The 26207-nt window shown below is 36.5% G+C and overlaps 1 protein-coding gene across 1 annotated transcript in view; it reads right to left on the bottom strand.

Moving 5' to 3' along the window:
* Reln (reelin) overlaps positions 1-26207 on the bottom strand; it is a 323527-nt gene that overhangs the window by 168927 nt on the left and 128393 nt on the right. Inside the window, exons 10-11 of the mRNA XM_013034723.1 lie at positions 14666-14811; positions 3198-3349 (exon numbers count right to left, since the gene is read on the bottom strand). Of these exons, the coding sequence (XP_012890177.1) occupies positions 3198-3349; positions 14666-14811 (298 nt within the window). The remainder of the gene's footprint in view (positions 1-3197; positions 3350-14665; positions 14812-26207) is intronic.

Here is a 26207-nt window from a genome sequence, read left to right as displayed (position 1 = left end):
ATATAGTTTCAGACATATCCAAGAGATGATCTTGAAACAGATCTCTCCACTGATAATTGGGACTACTTACCTGTAAGCACGATAATTATAGGAAATTGTGTTGTGCTGCAATAACTGCAGTAAAAACTCAGAGAAAAGACATTAAAGTATAAACCACACAACTGAGAAACATACTAGATGTTCAATAAATACTTGTTGGAGGAATAGTAACTAAATAATAGAATGAATGATGCCTGATAAGTTATTTTATATTTTTGTATTTTTCTATGTCCGGGCTTACAAGACAGAGTGGCCCTCAATAAACTTAGGTTGAACAAGTGAGTGCATGAATACAAGAAATAGACATCTAACTGAATCTTCGAAGTGGAAAGTTTCCCGAAAATGATAGAGAAGTGGATACATTGAAATGGATATTGAACAGATAGACAGAGCTTGAGAGGGAAGGAGTATAATATGGTTGTGATGAACAATTAACCACTAACAATTATCAATTAACCCCTGATTTTTCTAGGTGACAAAGCATTCATAACAAATCTTAAGTCTTTTACCATATTGCTCTCCCCACCAAGATGTTCTAAACTTTTCTATAGATTCAGTCATAGCCTGTCTTACCCTGACTTAGCATCTCCTTTGTGTCTCCATCGTGACCCATCCCATCCTATCCCATCCCTTTCTTTTCTGCCCTCACCTGTTTTCTTATCTATACTGATTAAAATCTTAAGCAAGCAGTCCTATTTTGGTGACTTCTTTCCTGTTAATTCCATTTACTTTAACTTTCCAGATGGTACATACTGGGAATAGCTTCTCAAAAGTTGCTGGTAGTCTCTCAACCCCTATATCCTACTTGCCCTTTCTTCTCTGGGGCATTCTCTACAGATAGCCTCCCTGTCATTCCACATGGATTACCCTCTCCCATTCCCCTCCAGCATCAAATGATACTTCTGCACCTCTGTTTACATCAGTGCCTATTCACTCTTCTACGTACACCTATCACTAACTTTGATTTTTCTGTTGCTTAGACTAGTGCAAAAGCTTCCTCACTAACGATTTCCAGATAAAACACACTTCAGGAAAAATGTAGAAATGAAAAATTATTGTTTATTCATAATACAAGTTTAGCTAAGTTATTTTCTCTCCCTTCTTTTTCCTTTTCCTTCTTCTTTTTTTTGGCGAAATGTGACAACCTGCCCTAACAAGTATTATGTCCTTTACATTTGTGTCAGTTTCCTTGATACTCCTGCCAGCATTGTTTTACTCAAACCCAGGTGACATTACTTACATAACTAGTAAACTAACCATGATACTTTCATATTATGAAGAGAAAGAAAACCAATCTTATGGGATTGAAGGAAATCACTACTCTGGCTTTAATACAGTTTTTTGCCTTCATCTTACATGGTTCTATTTACTTATACTGAGAGATTCAGCCAGCCCCAACATCTCAAACATTATTGTTTTTGTGCCCTTTTTACAGAACAGCTTATCCTGAAATTCTCTTCTTCCTTTAACTAAAAATCATGTCCAGCCTTCGGGGCTGAGTTCAACATCACTTCCTCCACTGCAATTGCTCATAGCCTTCTCTGCACTTTCATAACATTGTGCTCCATGGTAACACACTGCCTTCTCCTTTGTACATAGACAAAGGTTTTGTCTAAAGAAAATCAATAACAACAGATATACTCCATTGTTACTTACTATTTGGAATGTTTTAAATGAATTAACCAAACTAAGCAGCCCTATGATTTTAGATAGAATTATTCTCCCCAATTATAATCTACATATATCCTAGCTCATATTCTACATTCAATAGGCGTTCCTTATTTTGATTGAATGAAGATGCATTCATTTAGGATAATGTACTTCTTTGGGTTCATTCAAATTACACTTTTCTGAACAGCCAATACTATTTTAGTTCATTGGTTAGTAATATGCTTTGTTACAGAAATAATTAAACATGACATTTCAAATATGAGTATATACATATTGTACATACAAGGACTCTCACGTATAGGCAACTAATACATGGATGACTTAATCTTAACTGAACACAATCATCTGGGTGGATTTACCATGAACAAAATCATGAATTCAAATATATTATGTGGAAAATGTTTTTTTTTAAAAAAGGAATAAAACAAGCTAGATTGGTATATTCAATGTTTATCATAACCTTGTTTGCATGAAATCTGCTAGGAATCACTTTTATGAAACAAGAGACCATTTGAATATTGAATTATTTAAAGGAAATGAACTTTGGACCTTTAAATACACAAACTATCTCACAGTTAAGGTAAGAACATCCTTAAATATGAAACCACCTTATTTCACATCAATGGCTTCTCTGTTATCAAACAGTTACTGCGAGTTAGCACTGCACAGGCAAAATGCTTGAGGGCATGCCAGTCTTGAGGTATAACAAGCAACCATGAGCTACATGACTGTCAAGAAAGTAAAGTGAGAAATATGAGGTAGAAACAGTTGCTATTGAAGCCTAGATTCTGGAGAACTGTTTGTCCTGCTAAACTGACACTTCTGCTGGTAAGTTCAAAGGTAGACCATGTTTGTTTCCTGTTTCACTTCCAGATGTTGCTTGTGCTTTTCCACTCAACAAAGACAGCATGTGACACCCACTCACACTTCTGACATGACATCAGTGAAATAATATGTCACTTTGGCTCTTGTTTGCTAGCAGATAAATTGCAGGGGTGGGGAGACACACACTTCAAGCCACTAAGTTATCTCTGGCTATTTTTCCAACTTTATCTGTTCAAGAAAAATATTCCTTGGGAGTATTGCTTTTATGTATTTAAAAACATAAAATATGAAGAATTATAAACCTGTTTCTAAGTTCCTATGGCAGAAGAATTAGGCAATCAGGCAATGAATTACCTTGATGACTGGTGAGATTATAGGCTGTGGACAAAGGACTCACTTTACTCTTAGTTTCCCTCCTTTGTCTTTTCAGCCATGATCACAGAGGAAGAAGTGGAAGGAAGGTACCATAGACTTTGCTCTTCATGGCATTCCAACAGAGCTAGACTGAGGCCATGAACACCACGGGCATTTGTTTTGTTGGGGAGCTCGAATTCCATGAATTTTCATTTTATATGGCAGATCATAAACATTCTTCCTTTCTTGGGCATAGGCACTGGCCTCGAATATACCATAGAGCCAACCAACATTCAAAATGTACCTACCCATGACGAAGTAAAACCGCAAGTTTCCATAGCCAGTAGTGTCCATGTAGGGAGTGCATAATTTTCTCTCTCCATCCTTGAGGAAGATCATTGATAAACCCGATTCTATAGTTCCACATTCTGAGCCAATGACAGCTCCGAAGACATCCCATCTTAAAAAAATCAGAATCACTAAGTGTTTAGAATATAAAGTCAAAGATTTATAGAGTATTACATTTTTGTTTTCTAAAAAAGAACATTTACTTTTCATTAGTAATTCTAAGATAAAGATATGGTAGTCTGTACTACTGTAAGCAATGAACAAGCTCTAAACATATTTCTTCCACAGTGATGGTTCTTCTGTAGCTGGACAAGTCTCATCAACACTATCTCAAGTTGTGCACTAGACTGAGGCAGTCTTACAGCTGAGCTGAGGAATCAAATTTGATTAAAGAAACTGAACTACAGAAGATAGTATACTAACAATATCTGCTATCATGTTTTACATACAAAAATAGTTATAAAATAAAAGGCTGAACAAGTTTGGAAAGTAGTATGTAGGTTCCTCAAAAGACTCCACATAGAACTCCCCTATGACCCAGCAGTCCCACTTTTGGGCATTTACCCAAATGATCACAAACAAGACCACACTAAAGCTACCAGCACAACTATGTTTATTGCAGCATTATTTACTATAGCTAAGATATGGAACCAACCCAGATGCCTCTCAGTAGATGAATTGATCAAGAAAATTTGGTATATATACACAACAGAATTCTATGCCTCCATCAGAAAGAATGACATTGCCCCGTTTATTAGGAAATGGAAAGACTTGGAAAAAATTATATTAAGTGAAGTAAGCCAAGCCCAAAGAAACATAAGTTCCATGGTTTCCTTTATTTGCAATAACTAGTATATGTCTGAGACAAGTAGAAAAGGTCAGATAAGTTGATGTTAAGTGAAATGAACCCCAAGATAAGGACTCAAATGTTCTTTTTCCTTCTTGCTATTGTTTCTAACATATTTATAAGATTATTTCTTTGTTGCTTTGTATGTCCCTCCCCACTGTATAACCCGTTTTCACTGTATTTGATGTTGGTATAATTTGTGGAGGGGAAGAGTAAAAACAAATTGTTTAGATAGGGACACAGGTGGATCCATTGCAACCATGAGATGTACAAGATGTTATGTCGAAAATGAACTTTACAACTTTGGCGGGGTGGGGGTGGGCTGGGATAGGAAGGGTAAACAAAGGAGGAGGCAACAATGTTTGAGAAGAAATGCACTCATTTCCTTGCCCATGTGATTATAACCCCTCTCTACGGTATTTTCACAATAAAAAGTGTATATATATATATATATATATATATATATATATATATATATATATATGCCCTTCTATAAAGCCTTTTAAAGCTTTGCCAGATTCCCCAGCTACCTCTAAACAGCGCCACCTCTCAATCTCAGACTTAGATTCTTTTGTGATGTCACTTCTCTTTGGACATAGCTGTACTTTTTTTTTTTTTTGTCAATCATGGAGCTTCATATCTGGGCCTGTGTGCTGTCACTCAGCTCTTCAGCTCAAGGCTAGTGCTCTACCACTTCTGTGACAGCATCACTCCCCATTTTCTGGTGGTTTATTGGAGCTAAGAGTCTCACAGACTTTCCTGCCTAGGCTGGCTTTGAACAACGATCCTCTGATCTCAGCCTCCTATCGAGGATTACAGGCATGAGCTACTGGCGCCTGGCTTTGCTGTACTTCTTTATATGCCTCTCCTATAACATATCCTATTATCGACATGTCAACTCCTGAGACAAGTGCTTTCTTTATGTTCTTACATCTAGCCAGTACCCAATACCTGGGGAAGCTCAATACATTCTGTTGAACAATGGAGACACCAAAGGATTCCAGATGTAGACAGTGTGTGAAACCTAACCCAGTGTCCTGCTTGGATCCCAACTTCACTTTTCTTGGCTTTCTCTAGTCCTATCATTGCCCTCTTAGGTGAGGCAATTCATACCCTTGGCCAGCAAAAAAAAGCAGCCCCTCTGCCTTGGGCACATGCCCTTCCTGCCCTTAGATTGATGCATTAATCTTTCTACTACAGTCTTCCTGTTTCTTATCTCCTGATGACAATGTGGCTGCTCAGCTTCAACCTCAAAACCTCTTCCATCTTAAAGTCATGGACAGCTCTGGTGGTTTGGATACATCTGCCCTATATATTTTCACTAAAATATTTGTCCACGTAGATCCAAACACTGTATGACCACCTGCCCATTAGCTTCCCTGTCAGCCTTGGCTCTAAGCACACACGGAAATATTTCAGTTGTGTTTGTGAGAACCGTGAGCATTCCTGGTCTAATGTTCATTTTTATTTCATTTTTGTGCTAGTACCAGCACTTGAACTTGGGACTGTGTGCTCTTACTCAGCTTGCTTGCTCATGGCTGGTACTCTATCACTTGAGCCATACCTGAAGTCTGGTACTTCTGCGGGTTAACTGAACATGTAAGAGTCGCAGGGACTAGTACAGTCAGGATATTCTAGGTACATATATGATAAAGGAAGTGGGATACATGAAGGGAGTTGGGGGTGAGGGTTACAAGGCAGATGGGATAGGGGAAAATAATGAAGAAGATAACTCTGATCAAGAAGCACTGGACACTTAAATGGACACATTATAAATTGTAACTCCTTCGTACAACCTTTGAAATGAAAAAAAAAGTCTAAGGATTTGCCTGCCTGGGCTGGTCTTGAATCATGCTTCAAGGTCACAGTTTCCTAAGTACCGAGGTTTACAAATATGAGTTGCTGGAGTCATGCCCTGTGTTTATTTTTATATTAATTTATCAGCGTATAATTTTTCCACCAAGAAGGTGGAATAAATATAACATTTATATTTGTTTTGTTTCCATTGTCAGGGGAGGCTTTTTTTCCCTTGAATCAATGAGATAATCTGTTCTTTTTGGAGGGCATTTTATATAGGAGTCTCAGATCCAGTATCATCTTTCATGTAAATTGTGTGGGAATCTAAGCCCTAGCTTTTAATCTTAGATTATATCTGGGTCTGGTAAACTTTGAGCTATCTTAAAGTTTTTGACGAGAACCCTCTCATTCAGATTTTCAGTTTCCCTTTATTTTTGACAGCTGCTTATTTTCTTCTCCTATTTTAGGATGATGAATTAAAGAGAATGATCTTTATCCAATTGCAATTAATCAAATTACACTTTATCCAGTATTTCCATGGGTTTGTAGAGGAGCCTCAGACAGCCTTTTGTCACAGCTTCAAATTTTCAGCAGTCTAGTACATCAACAATTAAGAGAATTAGAAGAAATACACTAATTAGTTCCTTTTAGGATCTCATTGAATTGTGTCAGCAGGAGTTTTAATATAACAAATTCAAGGACTGTATCATCTTTCAGATCAGTAAGCTTCCTTTTTTGGAGCAGGATTTCTTTTTCCTTTTTCTTTCTTCCTTTCTTTCCTTCCTCCCTCCCTCCCTCCCTCCCTCCCTTCTTTCTTTCTTTCTTGACAGGATCAGGGGTTTAAAACTAAGGGCTTTGTATTTTGTTAGACTAGTGACTAGAGATTTGAACTCATAGCCTGTGCTTGCTCAGCTAGCCACATGTGCAGCCCTACTTTTCACTTGTAATTTTTAGGATAGTCTCCTTTCTCTCCTAAGCATGCCTGAACCATGATGTGCCTACTTTTAGGCTTCTGGTATTCTCTAGGATTACAAGTAGTATAGCCGTGGTGTTCAGCTTCCTTCCCATGGAGATAAAGTCTCATGGACTTCTCTGCTTGGGCTGGCCTGGCACCATGACCATGTGGTACTTTATACTTCAGCCTCCTGTGTAACTTAAGATGACAGGTGCCCATCAATGTACCCAAACATGGATGGAGAAGGGGTCTTGAAAACTTTTCCGCTTAGGCTGGACCAGAACCTTCATTCTCACTTTCTTAGCTTCCCAAATATCTAGGATTACACATGTGTACATCAGCCTAGATGAGGATCAGCCTAATACACAGGATCAGAATTTCATTTTTAAATTGTTAAATAATCAACTTTTAAACATAGGCTAGTTAACTTTTCTTCTTGTCTTTAAACACTCAAATTATATACTTTGTGTCCTTGGTGCCTTCATTATAAAAGCAAACAATTATTAGATTCTGAATATTAGTAGTTCTTCTAAGGTGTGGAGAATGTTTTTCCTATAAGAAAATATAATTGTTATTAGTGTAATTTTCCTCATCCAAAGCTTATATCTATCTCTTTATGGATGAAACATTAGTTTCATTAGATTTCATGAGGCAGGCAGATTGCTGGAAATCAACAAGTAAGTATAGAACTATGGATATTTTATGTAAAATGTCTAACCAATCTACTTTAAAAGAACAAGCTATTTTAGCTCCTCTTACAAAGTTCATCATGTATAGCTGATTTGCTTCACTGTTTTTTTTAAAGCAAAGAATATTCAGGGAATAAGTAGTATCCACCTTTCACACACTATAATTGGGGATGGTGGTGCATGCCTATCATCCCCACATTTGAAGGCTTAGGCAGGAGGATTGAGTTCCAGGAAAGCCTGGGATAAACAGAGACCCAGTCTCAAATAACAGTGGCAACAATAACAAAATATTATGTACAATTACATGCATTTAAATGCATAGGTTGACATTTTTATGTTGGACATGCTTACTACTTTGAATTGATATTTAGTACTTTAAAATTTTTAACTAATGTATGTACTTGATATTCAAATTTTTTTATTTCTCCTTAGAATTTCTTTGTGATCTTGTTATTCACACAGTATTTTATCTATAAGTGGAGAAAAGTAGGACACACTGAAACAGTGGCTTTTGAGGTCAATTGCCTATTAGACTCTAGTGTTGACATCTCTTGCCTCCCAGTTGCCTTTATCTTAGCATGCACGATTCAAAGGCCAGTGCAGTGCCAGGATGATATTCTAAACTACTTAAGTTTATACCAGATTTGGGTCCAAAATTTTAGGAAATGCTTTTGTGTGTGAACATATTCGTGTATTTTTAACAGATTATGCCAATCATTCAAAAAGCACAAGTAATAATTTTTAAAAATAGCTCTTTATGGTAAATGCTCACTTATAAATTAACCAGGAGTCTCTCTTGATACATACATGAAAATTTCACAATGGTTCATTGGTCTTTTACTTGCCCCATTTATCCCAATTAAACCACTCAGCCTACTGATCCACAAAGCAAGCTCAGGCTATAAATAATGCAGATGATGACTCTTTTTAGACATCTATCTGATTTAGAGGACTTTACAGTGAAAACTAAATTTAAAAAGATAGGGATGTCAGAGGCTGAGAAAGCCTTCCATTAAAATGAGAAATGCGATTACTGGTGACTTTCTCTTAATTATTTGTTGTAAATAAATAACTTTTCTAGACCAATCTAAATGAGTTGGTTTCACCACCTCTCTAACAAAGCTTTGTGAAATATGTTTCAGTTTACACATGTACATTCAATCTTTATAGTAAAGTGCAACATATCCAGTTTTATTTTCCATTAGTCTATATTACTTCTTGGTAAAAGTGTTGTAAGATAACAAAAATGAAGTTAATATTTTTAGAAACATAAATATATAGAGTGGAATGAAAAGCTTATTTTTCTTCAAACACAAACAAGCAGGGAGAAATCATTTTTTTTGCAAATTATACCTTTTATAAAAGTCCTATTGTTTTGAATAAGTTACCCTTTATTAAAAATTCAGTGGGAGGCTATGATAGCACACTCTCATTCTATACATTTGTATAAACACTAGAACAAACAAAATTGGTAAAATATCCTTAAGCAGATCCCAGAGCTCCAATCAGCTCCTACAAGCCTTCAAGGGGCATCTTTCCCCTCCTGGACTTCAGAATCACCACCTCTGTGCTCACATCATTGTGTTACAATTGAAAAATGATATAATACCGTCCCTGGTTGTTTCTTAATAAAAACATTACACAAAGCAAAACTATAACAATGTGTGTTCCATAGTTTTAGCAGTATCTTGTATGGCATGGTGACAGTTTCCTTCAGGAAAAGGGCTGCTTTGGGGTTTAGATTATATTTTCCCCAAGGAGGCACAGTTTGGTGAAAATTGTATCTAAAGGTATGTCCACCTAAGGAGTAAGCTCTTCACTACACAGCAATTTATAGTTACTCGTTTATGACTAATTATAAAGTAAAAGCCAACATCTTATCTATTATAAATATACTGGCATCTATTATTTATTAGAAGTAGAGCAAGGTGATGCTAGAGCATAGAAAAAAAGTTTTCTAATCAATACAAAGCCTTAAGGCAATCTTGTTCTCTAGAGACAGCAAAGTCACAATAATATTTAATTTATATCTTTAAAATAAGATTTGCTATTTTTTCTGTGTGTCATAAAAAGAACAATATTCTAGTAAGGTAAAATAATCTGGAACAGGTTTTAGCTGGAGAGCTGATGGTCCTATCTATCAGCTGTGTTGGAATAGGATCTTATTCAGCTTTGAGGGGAAGATTATGTTTTAATCAGTTCACATTTCAATACTTTTAAGAAGTTTACATTCTTTGAAGGGAAATTTAGCAAAAGCCCACATATATCTAGACCTCTTATTTCCCTTCTATCTTTCAGAAATTACTATGCAAGAATGCTTGTAATAATATTCTTCGTCTAGCAAAAGAGGTTTGGATAGATAAACTGGTAGATAAACTGGTACATAGTCATTTTGAAATAAGGAACAATGTATTTATTGGCTAAAAGAGACATTCATAATATGTTATTTAAAAAATTGATTTGAGGTATGACATAAAAAACATGGTTCTGGTGGTAGGGTTTTGTTGTTATTGTTAGTGTTGTTGGTTGGGGCTTGAACTTAGGGTCTGGGCACTGTCCTTGAACTCTTTTTGCTTAAGGCTAGCACTCTACCACTTTGAGCCACAGTGCTACTTCTGATTTTCTGCTGGTTAATTGGAGGAGATAAGAGTGTCATAGACTTTTCTACCCTGGCTGACTTTGAACAGAGGTCCTCAGATCTCAGTCTCCTGAGCAGCTGGGATTACAGGCATGAGTCACCCTTGCCTGACTTTAATTTTAACAGAAAACTTCCTAAAGAATATATGCCAACATTGAGTGGTAAGGAGAGGGGATTAGTGGGAGAGGGACTTTTGGCTTTTAAGTTACTTATCTCCTTTGAGACAAGCAAATAATTTCTGAAGAAAAGAAGAATGAAAATGAAAGATATTCAGTTTATATTACAATTCAGAATAAAAATTTAAATGATCTCATTACAGGTTGTTAAATACATGAGGAATATAAATACTAAGCATAGAGGCATGATACAGTAATCAGACTTCCCTCTCCTAATGTTGGAATCACAAGTACTAAAGATGAGGAAACATTTTATATGATGTATGAAAATGTGTTTTATAAAATTCTCCAGGATATATTAAACCACCTAAAACTAGCAACTTTAGGTATGGACTAAAATATAGAATAAAGCCTAGCTGGAAGGTCCTGTATTTATCAAATTCATATGTGTGTGTGTGTGTGTGTGTGTGTGTGTATGCAAATACACACACATATAAATCTCAAACGCATTTTCTGAGGTTGACAGATTTCCTTAGGTTCCTAAGGTCTCTATTTTGGAAAATAGTCTCTGATATTTAATAAGGGATTTTCCCATAGGTAAAGACCCTCCCCTATATGTCTTCAGTGTTTTGTTTCTTCTTTTGTTACCTTTGGTATATTAGTTCCTTTTGAATTTCAACTTCTTTTGTTGAAACTTGAGTAAAAACAAGATTTGCAGGGATATAAACCAAGTATATGAATTCCATCTTATACAATGCATTCTGCAAAGCCCCTTTCTACCTAAATACAGCTTTAGCTAGGTGAGATACAATTGTTGCTAATGAAATTATATGTCTATAAAGTTAAGCCAAAGTTCAGTAAGGCTCACATAAATTATCAGCCTATCAATTTCAGCTGGTGTAACAGATATGTCTTCTTTAGGAAAAAGAAAAATATCCTTTAAATTATGACCTAAAAAATATCCAGACAATGTTGGATTTGGGACAGCTGAGTGATGGGAAAGGCAAGTGGCTCCTGCATTCCTGTGATCTGAGATCATCTATGTTGACTCAAAGAAGAGGAAAACATGACTAACTGGGAGAGGAGTTTCCAAAATAAAGCCATAATCACTTAGTGATTTTCTTTCTTCCTTTCTACTTACCAGAGGTACCTTGAAAGTATTAGGATAGAATATTCTATCCTAATATAGTAGATAGCTAACTATATTTTTTCAACACATAGTGAAATGGTAGGAGAGTATGATAGTCACAGTGATAATTAAATTTTTTTTAGAAATAATAAACCTGTCATCAAAGTTGTAGAATTCAAGTCAACTTAATTAGTCCCTCTTGACACAGGAAGGACTTGCTATAAATAGTTTACATTCTAGCAGGTGAGCTTATAATGATAAATTGTTTGTGTGGATGGTGGTAAATGAGGAAAAAATGAAACAAATATTCCATAAACTTAGCAAAGGAATAGAACACAGAAAACATTTCATTGCCCAAGTCCTAAACTATTTTTTCTTTATCAGCTCTTATTTTAAGTAAAAATACATTTAGCAAAGCATTTTCTTTGAACAAAACTACTCAGAGTTAGCGTATAGGCCTTGAATTCAAGCCCCAGGAGTGGCCAACACACACACACACACACACACACACACACACACACACACACACACACACACACACACAAAAGGTAGCGTGTGTGTGTGTGTGTGTGTGTGTGTGTGTGTGTGTGTGTTGCTACTGGAGCTTGAACTGAGGGCCATATACTTTTGTCTGGTGTTTTTGCTCAAGGCTGTTGCTCTACCACTTGAGCCACATATCCACTTCTTGGTTTTTAACTGGTTAATTGCAGATAAGAGTCTCAAGGACTTTTCTGCTTGAGCTGTTCCTTTGATCTCGGCCTCCTGAGTATCTAGAATTACAAAGCCATTGGTGTTCACTCAAATTAAAGTAGTATTGTTATCATCACCCTAAACAGTCAAGTCTTGGTCCTCTCATGATCCATTCACACCTTTTTAACTTAGTGCCAACCTCATAACTGGGCTGCCAGTGAGAGACCCAGTGAGGGAATTCTGGAAGTGTGGTCTGACAACTGAGGAGAAAAAGACACAAATAAACCTAAGGTATGTTTGCTTAACCATATGGCAGTGAAGAGTGCCACAGGTGACTTTGTCACACACATTCTCATGAATTATTGGAAAAGGAACCTGCTGGCTATGCCATGGTGAATACCAGCTTCTTTACTGTGATCAAAACCCTGGCAAGTCTTTGGTCCTAAGGGATATCTCACAGGAGTGCTTGAAGCCACCTCAGTCACCGAATGAGGGACTGGCCTCTGGTGTTTCTGTGTGTCCTTTCTTTAGCTCTTTTATTTTTCAGGCATAAATACTTTTAGTTCTTTTTGTTTGTTATGGAGAATACAGATTTAGATATGATCCAAAGTTGTTTTATATTATGAGTTCTCTGTGCAAACAGAATGTCTGAACTTTACTTAGAATATACATTACTTATACATGCTTATTGAAACAATTACATCTGTATGGAAACATGTATATATTACTGGGATATATCAGAATATATGAAAGTATTGGAATATATGTGTCTATATATTCACCTTTGTATCTGAACTACTATATTGATTTTTAACACATTCGGTTGTTCTAGTCTACAACCTTTCTAAGATTAATTTGTGAGTTTTCCGTACTTTTGGCAGTATTGTTGTACAGGTGCTTGATGGCTTGAGCCACTCCACTTGTGTGTGTGTGTGTGTGTGTGTGATGATTATTCTTAAGATAGAGTCTCACTTGATGCTCAGATTGACCTGGACTATAGTCCTATTTAAATATCTCCATGTTGGTGGAATGATGTGCATGAGCTACTGTATTCAGACATCATTTGAGCTGGAGTTTCAGGAAATTTGTTATATGCTTAGGCTGGTTTCAAAGTTTCGTCTGTTTCCCAGTCTTTGCCTCCTAAGTAGCTAGCATTACAGGCTTGAGACAGAGCACTTGAATTTCATGGCGTTCTATACCTAGTCTACATAAATATAACTAATAGAGTGCTAGATGGACTGACACCATTTCTTTTATTCTTTAATAAGCAGTCCTTGGTGATGTAACAAAGGGTTTAATAGAAGAAATTTGGTTGTTTACTTTGTGCATCCAAGGCTGAACATGAGCTACTCCCTCCAATGCAGGAGAAGCAGGCTTAGTCAGCAGCAATAGAAATACATTATTTAGTGAGAAAGACCCTAGTGTGGCAGCAAAGTCACAGAGGCAGTGGTAGCTCAGATTGTTTGACAGATTTCCCTCTTACTTGATCTGACTGAAGTTCTTGGGCAATGGCAAGAAGCAGGATTCCCAAGAGGGCAATATTGGCTTTCTTGTCATCAGGCACATGGTAGTTCAATCAGTCCTTATTTAATTTGAAATCAGAGTGACATGACTGCCCCCTCAAAATTGTGTTCTGGGAAAGTTCCTTACCACTAACAGGGAAATCACACTTCTTTTCCATCCATTATGGGATTTCACTTTATGTTAATGTCATTCATCCTCAACACATTGTTAGAAAATATATACACTTGAAAATAAGGACTTATTCTAATTATGTGAATTTATTTGCAAAAGGAAAAGCCAGGGGAGAATGGGGTATTTCTGGAATTTCCTTCCAACGCACAGTACATTTAGGATTCTGAGTTCTGAATCTGTCTTTTTGGTTTTTGTTTATTCAACTTGAACTACTGAAAGAGATGCTCAATCAGTAGGTATCTTAAGGCAACCTTTGGACCCAGGGGAAGGCACATATCACAAACAGGCCAGGTAACACTAATCACCAAACCATCCTTACTGTCTCGGATCTCCTTTACTATTTCAATTTCTTCACAATGCATTTTGTACAATGTGTTTCAGTACAACGGTTTGTAGCTGTATCTGTCTTACTCATATGTAATTTGCATTTTTAAGCCTCCTTTATAAATCTCTCTAGGGTAAATTTTAGCCTCTGAACAATGTATAGGGATCAAAATCACATTCCAATGAAAAACAGGTAGTAGCATCTATGAAGCTGATTCCAGGAAAATAACTGAAAATCTCAGTATAATAGTAGCAAGATTTCCTATTTTATAAACTTTGAAGAAACTTTCCCATTGGAAAAAAATTACATAAACTAAGATGGAGATACAAAATGAAGTTAGAAGATAATTGTAAACACAAATTTTAATATGCATAAAAGTATTTGGCTACTTAATTTTGAGGTAGTATTCTCTTTTTTGCTTGTCATAGGTTAAGAGTCATTAATGCTGGATTAGCATGCATTTCCTATTTAGCAATATGCATTTAAAATATATATAGTGGAATAAATGTAAGTGATATACAGGGCATGGGTGGTAATTATTACTTACCCTGTAGGCTGGCTCTCAAATTCTTCTGACCATTGCTCTTGAATATCCTCTGTAGAAAGATCTACATCCCTGGTGGTGGCAAAATTGAACTCGCTGCCTTCATTTCCATGGAAATAAATGGAGTTCCCATCTGACTGACAGCTATGCTGTAGATAAAACGAGAGCATTGGGTGGCTATTCAATTAGTTTTATAACTGTATCTGTCTTACTCATGCATAACAGCACTTTTAGGAAAGTCATTGCATTATTCCCTTTAAGATGAACTCTCAAATCAAAAGGGCTTGTTACCTCTGTTTTTGCCTTGTTTAATTCAATTACATTTTCCCTAACTTATTAAGTTATCACACAGATGAAGTGAAGAGGGCATTAGAGCTTTGCCATCTCAGCCCTTACTATGGCACAAGAATATTTTAATTGGAATAATTTCCCATCTTTACCACAGCCCTTGTTGTGGGAATTAAGGTTGATAATGACGTGTCATATATTTTAAATTCTGTGGTTATGGGCTAAATCACACTGACCTTTTCAATATTCCATATATTTCTGACTTGCCATTCAAGTCTTTCACAATTTGTCTGTAAATGGAGATATGAGTAGAATAGCCAGCTAATCAAAACATGGAATACAGAAAAGGTCACAGTCATCCCATATATAATTATATATTCTCAGCCAGCTTTGGAGTAAGTTTCTAACCAGACCTAATCTAACTAGGAATGCATGATGTCCTCAATGACATCACAAACTTTACTATCCTCTGAAGAAACACTTGCAAAGAATAAAGAAAATTTTTTGTGATACCTCTTTTTTTAAATATACTTTTTCTGTCTGAAGTGAATAGTTAAAAGGCAAAGTCAAACTGAGTAAACTAAATGTTTCTCAGAATTATAAACTGTGTTCATCATATTTTCGGTAATAAGTTAGATAAAGGGAAACACTTATATACTCTTTATGTGTGTGTGTGCCTGTGCATATGCATGTGTGTGTGTGTGTGTGTGTGTGTGTGTGCACGCGCGCGCACATCGGTCTTGGGCTTGAGCTCAGGGCCTGGGGCTGTCCTTGACGGTTTTTTTTTTTTTGTTTATGTTTTTTTCTCTCTCTCAAGGCTAGCCGAGTACTCTGCCACTTAGTCACAGTGCCACCACTTCCAGCTTTTTCTGAGTAGTTTATGAGAGTTAAAAGATATCAGGATTTTCCTGCTGGGGCTGGCTTTGAACTGTGATTCTCAGATCTCAGCTTCCTAAGCAGGTAGGATTACAGGCCCCAGAACCTTTTAAGTCTATGTACATAAAATGAAATGCCAGTGGCTCACGCCTGTAATCCTAGCTACTTAGGAGGATGAGATCTGAGGATTGGGGTTCAAAGCCAGCCTGGGCAGAAAAGTCCCTGTGAGACTCCTATTGCCAATTAACCATTCAAATACTGGAAGTGGCTCAAGTGTTAGAGTGCTAGCCTTGAGCACAAAAAGGCTCAGGGAAAGCACTCAGGCCCTAAGTTCAAGCCCCACAACAAACCAAAAGAAAGAAAAGAAAGAAAGAAAGAAAGAAGGAAAGACAGAAAGAAAAGAATGAAAGAAAGAAAGAAGGAAAGAAAGTTAGATAATAATAGAGAAAGTGTCAATTCTAAGAACGGGGATTATTCCCATTTGTTCGCTTTCAATTATTTTGTAATTTTTATTTTTATTGTAAAGATCACATACTGAGCGGTCACATAAGTCAGGTATTGAGAACATTTCTTTTTGAACAGTAGCACTCCCTCCATATTTTCTCCTCCTGATCTCTCTCCCCACCAGGTTGTATAGCTCAATTCCAACATAGACATTTGTTCTTTATTTTCCAGGTCTTAGCATTTTGCTTGGCACAGATAAGATATTCAAAAACATATGTGTAGCTCAATACATGAATGAATGAATGAAATGGCTATCAGTTCTTCTCTTATGGAAAATTCATTATGTAAAAGATTAAGAACTAGGGACAAGTTATATATGTAATAATAAGTATTCTTGGCTCTCAAAAATCCCAGTCTAGTTATATATAGGCATACATAGATAGATAGATAGATAAGGATACATTGTATTGATAAAGTGATTTGCTGAATGTTAATTTCCTTATACAACTAAATATAATAAAAATGTAATTTAAAAAAGATAGAGTCCAAGGTTGCCATATGCTAATGCATGAAAGAAGGTATGAATCACTGTTTGGGCATGGTTTACACAAACACTTCATAGGAAAGCAGGTCTTCAACTGTCTTTTTTTGGGGGGGGTGATCCGGTCGTGGGGCCTGAACTCTGGGCCTGGGCGCTGTCCCTCAGCTCTTCAGCTCAAGGCTAGCTCTCTACCACTTGAGCCACAGCGCCACTTCCGGCTTTTTTGCTTATGTGGTGCTGAGGAATCGAACCCAGGGCCTCATGCATGCAAGGCAAGCGCTCTACCACTGAGCCACCTTCCCAGTCCCTTCAACTGTCTTTAAAGGAAAAATGGAGAGCCAAGTAGAATAACAAATATGATCTACAATAGTGGATAGGAGACATGATCTGAGAACTAGATCGAAGCCTGACTGTACCAAGCATCATAAATGGTAGTCTCAGGAATGTCTGTATCAAGCATCATAAATGGTAGACTCAGGAATGTCTATACTATGTTTTTGGAAGCAGTATAGAAAAAAGGAGTGGTGTGTACAAGGTTTTGTATGACACCTGAATTGGCTACTACTGGTAAAAACAACTGAATTGCCCCTAGATTGCCAACGTTTAGGAGAGTAGGGCCATATGATCTCCAATAGCACTAAGGGCATGGATATTTCACAGCATCAAGATAAAAGCATGTTCTTTCATCATTTGAGGTAATACCACAGGAGATGGCGGCACACATTAGCTAGTTGAAAATATCTTCACACACAACAAATACAGATTATTCACAGTGCCAAACTGAGTTTGTTATGTATAATCCTTAGTATAGACATCTTGATCCAAAGATAGAATTAAGTTTAGCAGAATGTAGAGAAATCAAAGGGTCATTTTTTATCATACATGCTGTAAAGATAATCAACACTAACTAGACAAACAAAATTTACTTTCCTAATAACAGCCTTCTGAGCTGTAAATAATGGTCCTCACAACTGTCTTCACAGTGTAGAATGCTAATCGATTAGGGCCTATTCTTACCTGGTAAGAATGCAAAAATTCAGAGATTGATACACAGAGCAACATCCAAGGAAATGGCAGACATGAAATGTAGGAATATGTGTGAAAAGAGAATGAATATATTACATTCTAAGTAATATATCTGTGTCATTTAAAATAAAAGAATGACGACTCTAACATAAAATCTTGGTCAGTTCTGACTAAATATTTGATTATTTTAATTTTGTTCTTGTTTATTTCAGGATTATTTACAAATATTTTGAAACCATTATTTATAAGTTTTTTTGGTTAGTCATGGGGCTTGAACTCTGGGTCTGGGAACTGTCCCTCAGCTTTTCAGGTCAAGGCTAGTGCTCTACCACTTGAGCCACAGCACCACTTCTAGTTTTCTGGTGATTTATTGGAGATAAGAGTTCCAAGACTTTTCTGCCTGGGCTGGCTTTGAACCATAATCCTCATATCTCAGTCTCTTGAGTAGGTAGATTACAGGTGTGAGCCATGGGCACCCGGCCATTATTCATAATTTGTTGTTAACCTTCCAAGACTTATTTTTAACATACGTGGTATAAATTTTAAACAGAAACAGAAATTTTAAATAAAAAATTATGAAACTAGCTCATATTTTCAACTAATTTCACAAATCAAAGACCAGAAAGTGTGTGTGGTGGCACACACCTCTAATCTCAGCCCTAAGAATGCTGAAGCAGGAAGACTTTGAGTTCAAGGCTGGGGCTACATAGTAAGTTCTAAAACAACCTAGACTATATAATGAGACCCTGTCTCAAAAAATTGATACAAAATACAAAAGTGAACTTAAAGTTACAACAATTTTAAGCTGCTTTACATTCACATTTGGTAAATGTACAAATGTAATGCATAACTATAGAAAATTAAATATATATTTACCACTATACTCATGTAGTACCAACATATGAAATGCAAGTATATTTGCCAGACTTTAAATGAATGTTGACTAATTTCATTAGGAGGATCTAAAAAGTAATATGTTTTAAGCAAGTATTTATGAAAAAAGATGGACATTTTATATAGTTTTTAAATATCTGTATTGAGCTATTATTTATTGATTTGAAGTAAATGAACTATATCATTACCAAAACCAAATTTAAACAAACATGGGAGTGTTTTCTAGGAATGAGGTTTTAAATTCTTTTATGCTAGTAGGCTTGAATTTAGGGCCTAGTGCTGTCTCTTAACTTTTTGCTCAAGGCTAGCTCTTTAGCACTGAGCTACAGTTCCACTTTTTTCTGCTTAACTGGAGAAAAGATTCTCATGCATTTTCTGGGCTGGCTTTGAACCTTGATCCTTAGATCTCAGACTCCTGGATAGCTAGGGTTCCAGGGTGAGGCACCAGAACCCATCATCTATAAGAGCCATTTTTAATCTTTATCTGTCACAAGTAAGGGGAGGGCCATAGCACTATTCTCCTTCTCAAATGAGTCCAATGTTCTTCTGGGTATGGAGGGGGAGAAGTATGGCTTTTGGAATATTCTCTTCTTCAGTCTTAATTTGATGACATCTTATGAAAGAAAGCTATGACACACTCAAAGCCAGCAGTCACAGCTCAGGAGAAGGTGGCTCCATCCTTCCATCTCTTAGCAGGATAAGGGGGCTCATATTCTAGCCAACAGAGTTAAGATACACAGAAAACATATAGTGACAGGGGGCTTGTTCTGCTCCCTGCCATGCAGAAGAGATCAAGATGTGAGTTCTTCTTCTGCCTCTGAGTAAACTTTGCAATTAGAGGAAGATGCTCCCTGAAGTTTTGAATGACCAGGGCGTGTAAACACTGAGTCTATAACACAAAGGACAGTCTGTATGAAAGTGCTGAATTACTGAGCCACTTGAGAGCAGTAGAACTGATTCCTCCTTTTCTCTGGTTGTTTCTAGACAGGCCTCACAAGGCCTGACAAGGAGTCTTGGGAAGGGAGGAAGACATGCTGGGTTTTCATTATGAGGATCTTTAAATCAATTACAAGAAAGGAACAATTTCTTATAAACTCCTTTAAGATGAATCACAGGGCCTTAATATCTCAGAATTAACTTGATTACCTACATGTCCTTCAAACTAAGAAGTGATGTCTGAGTGCATTCTGATGGAGAGACTCTCAGAGCTTTGGTTATTTTCCCAATGGATGTCTGACTCTGCACAGGAATCCAGGGATTGCTTGGTTAAGGGCTGCTTGAACTCTCCTTTAGAATCTAATCCAATTAATTCAGCACTTATATGAAGCAAGGAAATTAAGGTTGGGAAAGGAAAAGCTACTAGAAATAAAAAATAAGATAAAGAATAAAAACTCAGTTACTACCCTATAATCTATTCTTGGGCATTTATCTAGACAATCACAAGTCAGGATACAGTAAAGACTCTTGCACAACCATGTTCACTGCTGCACTGTTTACCAGAGCCAAGGTATGAAAACAGCCCAGATGTTCCTGAGTAGACAAATGGTTAAAAGAAAATTATACAGAGACATACATACACACACACACATACAATGGAATTTTACTTATCCATCAGGAGAAATCAGTGTTTTATTTTTGGGGAAATGGATGGACCTGGAGAAAATAATGTTAAGTGGAGTAAGTTCAGAGAGACAAAAGAGTTCGTGTTTGTCTCATATATGGGCTTTAGATCTAAATTATGAATATTTATGTAATCATATACAGAGTCATATGCATATCAACCAAAGTATGGTACCTGCAGGGGAGGAGTCCAATGGTATAACTCCACTGAATTTACGTTTTTTTTTTTGGTTGGTTGTGGGGCCTGAACTCTGGGCCTGGGCGGTTTCCCTCAGGTCTTAAGCTCAAGGGTAGAGCTCTATCACTTGAGCCACAGTGCCATTTCTGGCTTTTTCTGCTTATGTGGTGCTGAGGAATCGAACCCAGGGCCTCATGCAAACAAGGCAAGCACCCTCCCAACTGAGCCATCTTCCCAGCCCCTGAATTTACATTTTAGCAAAATGAATACAAAGAAGGTGGAACTTGTGTATTGAGAGGTAGATGAATGAAGAGAGGAAAGGAATGCAGTCATAATATTCAATGTGTATACGTGAAACAAACCAGGAAACTTGAGGGGATTGATGGGGTTGGTAGAGATAGGGAAGAATTATGCCGAGTGACACTGATCAAGATGCATTATACTCATAAATGGATATGTTGAAATGAAACCCTTCAGCACAACTACTTAAGATAAAAATTTTTAAAAAGCTCAACATCTCTGGCCATAAAGGATATATAAATCAAAACAACTCTGAGATTCTACTTCATCGTCAAGAATACAAACTACAACAAATGCTAGCACGGATGTACAAAAAAGGAATCTTAGGTGCCCTGTTGATGGAAATGTGAAAATACAAAACAACGAAACTTAAAACTACCCTATGATCCAGCAATTTCACTCTTAGCCATTTACCTAAAACATTACAAAGTAGGATATAGTAAAGCACAAGTATAACCATGTTCACTATAGAACTATTAAAAATAGCCAAGACATGGAATCAGCCCAGATGCTCTTTAATGGATGAATGCATCAATAAAATATGATTTTACACACACAATGGAATTTTTATTCATGCAGTAGAAAGAAAGATATTGCATCATTTGCAAAGAAATGGAAGGACCTGGAAAACCATGCTAAGTGAAGTAAGTCAAGCTTAGAGTGATAAAAGTTTGATGTTTGGGATGGTATCCAAGTATTCCTAAGTATATCAACCAAATCATGGTAGAATCAGGAGATTGCAAACGGTGCTAATTCCTTAAAAAGGCTAACTCACAGTCCAACAAAATAAACACCAGGAATCAGGCACTAAAAAGGGGGAGGGGGTGAAATCCAGGTGAGATAGGGAGATGACTAAAGAGGAAGAGAAAAGAATGCCATCATAAAATTCAATGTATAACATACAAAATTAAGAAAACTGAGGGCTGGGAAGGTGGTAGAATGCTTGCCTTGCACGTATAAGGCCCTGGGTTCAATTCCTCAGCACCACATTAGCAGAAAAAATCTGGAAGTGGCGCTGTGGCTCAAATGGTAGAGCTGTAGCCTTGAGCTGAAGAGCTGAGGGACAGCACCCAGACCCAGAGTTCAAGGCCCATGTCCGGCAAAAAAAAAAAAAAATTGAGGGAAGAAGTGAGATTGGTAGGGATGGGAAGAATGATGAAAGGGATGACACTGATCAAGATGCACTGTATTCATGAAATGTTTTCTTGAATTCTTTGTTCAACTACTTAAAGGTAATAATAATAATAAAAGAAAACTCAGTTATTATCCATCCTCAAGGAGTTTGGAGATTGAAATCAGAAGGAATTTTCAAATGCATTTTCAAATGCTTAATGGGTAAGGCCTTGGGTAAGTCATTTCATCTCTGTAGCCTCAATTTCTCAGGCTGGAGAATGGAATAAATAACATTCATTTTCCATAGATGTTAGAAGCACAGAGGGAGAGTTTGATCAAAATACATTATATACAAGTATGCAAATACCACAATGAGGTCTTCTGCAAAATTAATTTATCCTAATAAAAGCACAAATATTTAAGGAAGTACTTTTGAAACATCTAAGTCTATAATAATTTACTTAAACTATATTCTATTATATCTCATACTCCTAGTAGTAGCTGATAAACAGAGGAACATTTGAATGTGTTTTTATTTCTCATTATAATATTTTTAAAAATTCTTAACTCATATGTAAGCCTTTACTAAGATATCTAAGATATATCCCACTATGTAATATGGTAAAAATACTGCAAATATTCCTGCACTATTTCGGCACATAAAACCATCTATTTTTTATAATGTATTAAGAAATTTATTCTTTTAATTTTATTTTATTTGTGAACATACTGTACAGAGGGGTTACAATTACATGGGCAGGATAATGCGTACATTTCTTACCAAGCATTGCAGCCTCCTCCTTTGTTTACCCTTCTCATCCCCTCCCAGCCTCCCCCATCCCAATCCTTCTCCCCCCCCCAACGTTGTAAAGCTCATTTTGGACATGACAGCTTGTACTTCTCATTGTTGCAACAGGTCCACCTGTATCCTTAAACGACTTGTTTTTCCCCATCTCCTCCACAAGTTATACTGACATCAAATATAGTGAAAGCAGGGGTTATACTGTGGGGGAGGGACATACAAAGCAACGAAGAAATAATCTTATAAATGCGTTAGAAACACATGCATGAAAGAAAAAAACATTAAAATACATATCTAAGGGTTCATTTTCCTAACATCACATTATCTGACCTTTTCCGCTTGACTCATACATATACTAGATATTGCAAATAAGGGAAACCATGGGACCTATGTTTCTTTGGGCCTGGCTTACTTCACTTAATATAATTTTTTCCAAGTTTTCCATTTCCTAACAAATGGGGCAATGTCATTCTTTCTGATGGAGGCATAGAATTCCATTGTGTATATATACCACATTTTCTTGATCCATTCATCTACTGAGGGGCATCTGGGTTGGTTCCAGATCTTAGCTATGGTAAATAATGCTGCAATAAACACAGTTGTGCTGGTAGCTTTAGTGTGGTCGTGTTTGTAAACATTTGGGTAAATGCCCAAAAGTGTGATTGCTGGGTCATAGAGGAGCTCTATGTGGAGTCCATACTGCTTTCCAAAGTGGTTGAACAAGTTTACATTCCCACCAACAATGAAGTAAGGTTCCCTTCTGTCCACATCCCTTCCAGCATCTGTTGTTGTTAGAGTTCTTGATTTTTGCCATTCTAACTAGAGTGAGGTGGTATCTCAATGTTGTTTTGATTTGCATTTCTTTTATGGCTAGGGATGTTGAACATTTCTTCATGTGTCTCATAAAACCATCTATTAAGACTTTTAAAACCTCTCCAAATTTGGCAGATTACCAAATATTCTCATAACACAAGAAAACTCAAGAATACAAGATGACTGATGCCATGTTTCTTACAGATGAACTTGCATTGTATAACATAAATCTACAAGGCTGAATATCAAAGTGTATGCAATGGAAGTAAGAAAATAATTTCAGGAAAATTGCTCTCAATTTTAATACCCAGCTGTTTTTGTTCAGCATCTATTCAATCTCATGAAATTTATATGCGATAACAATTAAGATCTACACAACTTCAACAAACAATTAAACGTCTAATTTTGTAAGACACATGCACTTGTCTTATATGATAAAAACAAGAATACTTTGAAATTAGGACCTATTTTATTTTAGCATCATGAAAATTTATCAAGTTTTTTTCAGCAAATGATTATAAGTCATACACAACTTCTTGAGTCATAACTTTTGATTGACTTATGTTCAGTCAGGTAACTCAGCATGTATTTTGGTTAATAAAAGAGGGTGAAATTGTTTCTTTCTATATATAACCTAATGTACATTGCTTTACTGCATTCATTATCATTATTTTTTACTTGTTTCATTATTTTAGCACACTTCTAAGTACTGACAGGCTTTCAATTTTTATAATATGCCGTAAGCATAGTTTTTATGTGTTTCTCTTTGTCAAACAAAAATATTGTTTTCTTTGCTGCTATGGGGATTTCCGTTACTTAACAAGCAGAACACTGTAACTAAGTGACAAGAATTGTCCATTCAGAAAAGCATCAACAGGAAACATCAGTGCAAATTCCTCAATATAACAAGTCCCTGGCCACAATTCAGGGTAGCATTTTTTTCTAAGGCTTCTCCCTGTACTCTGGACTCTGGTAAAATGTTAATGACTTTAACTTTTTACTTGTACATTAGAATCACCTCCACTATTGTTTAATAAGAATTTCATCGAAGTTCAACATTGAGACACCTCTTATCATTTTCTCTATGGGGCCTAATGACCCTGATGATTCTTTCAGGCATCTACAAACTTAAAAACAAAATGGATGATTTCCTTTTTGTTAGAATAAGTACACTGGGTATTTGGGCCACGCCAGCTTGCAGAGAGCCAGTGGCAGATGGAATGAAATCTGCCCGGTATGCCTTCTCCTCCACATGAGCAGAGAGCCATCCATTTCCTCCATTAAGGAGTTGTCACTCAGCCCACCCAGCTGGAAGACCATTTTTGATAGCCAAGCTGGCTGGTGGCAGACAATTCAGATACAAAGTGCACTTTAAAAGGAAGCTAAAACATCATTTGTAGGAAAATTGAAAATGCATGGCTTCCACCACAGCCAATTTTTTAATGACTGTAATATTTTAAGTGATTATTTTTGCCACTTCAGATTGCTCCTTAGAGAGGAGAGGTTTTTTAATTAAAATCTAGGCAATGCAAACAAATGAGATATGAGGAGCAGAGGAAAGAGAAGTAAGATGAATAAAATTAATTAAAATAGCATTGTTGGCAGAGCCATAAATTAGCCACCGCCTAGCTAGAAATAAAATATATTGGTAGAGGAACTTCTGGATTAAAATGAGATGTGTTCTGGAGTGGCTAGAGGTGGGCTGGCTTGCAGACTATGTATTATGTTTTAAAAAGCTTTTGCTGTGCTATGGCTGTTATCAGACAGAAACATATATTTCCTATAACCTGGCTTAATGGACTTTAAAGACACAGACTTTTATTCTATAAAAATAAAAATGAACATAGGAAGCAAGTATTTCTCTCGTGAGCAAAATGAATTTCTATCATTTTCCCCATATTCAATTTTGAGGTCATTTAATGCTTGCTAAAAAATTTAAAAGTTGGCCATGAATACATTCAGGTGCAAGAGGATTACAGTGCATTTTCTCTTGGCATTGTACAATAGCCTCAGCCATGGTGAGTGAATTTTAGGGCTTAACAAGTGGTTTTTTTTCCTTATTATTTTCTGGATTTGTTAGCCATTCACATTTGAATCATTCTATAGTAAGATTTATAGATTCAATTTATGTTATATTTTTGTGACAAGTGTATAATTCCTTGGAAATAGTTAGGACAACTGTAAAATGGCAATAGTGATATATTTGAATTGTAGTAATGAGAAGAAAAGTAACTGTGTAAATTTTCATAGGGCATTTGTTACCTTTGTCTTTGGGCATCAACTTGACTTTCTCAGTGTCTGAGGCTTTCAGACTTGCCTTCTCAAAGTACAGCCAAAGATGCCAGGAACAATGTGGAAGGTTGTGAGATAACTTGGACTGAAAGGTTCAGGTATTTTAGGAAAACAGACCTGACTTCAAAACTCAAGGCCATTTGACGTCTTTGGGTCTCCGTTTTCTCTTCTTTGAAATGGGAATGACTGTTAAGATTCAAAGAGAAATTGTAAGGGAACATGTCTATCTCCAAGAAAGCGAATATTTGGGAATGTGTAAATGTTAATCACCACCCTCTTTGGTCCCATATTTTCATTTATTCATATTAGAAGCCTAAAAGATTATGTAGTATGTTTTTAAGGCTTTTGTTGTGCTATG

The sequence above is a fragment of the Dipodomys ordii genome, unplaced genomic scaffold (genome assembly GCF_000151885.1).
Source record: "Dipodomys ordii isolate 6190 unplaced genomic scaffold, Dord_2.0 Scaffold195, whole genome shotgun sequence".
Taxonomy (NCBI): domain Eukaryota; kingdom Metazoa; phylum Chordata; class Mammalia; order Rodentia; family Heteromyidae; genus Dipodomys; species Dipodomys ordii.
This window is presented reverse-complemented; position numbering and strand designations above follow the sequence as displayed.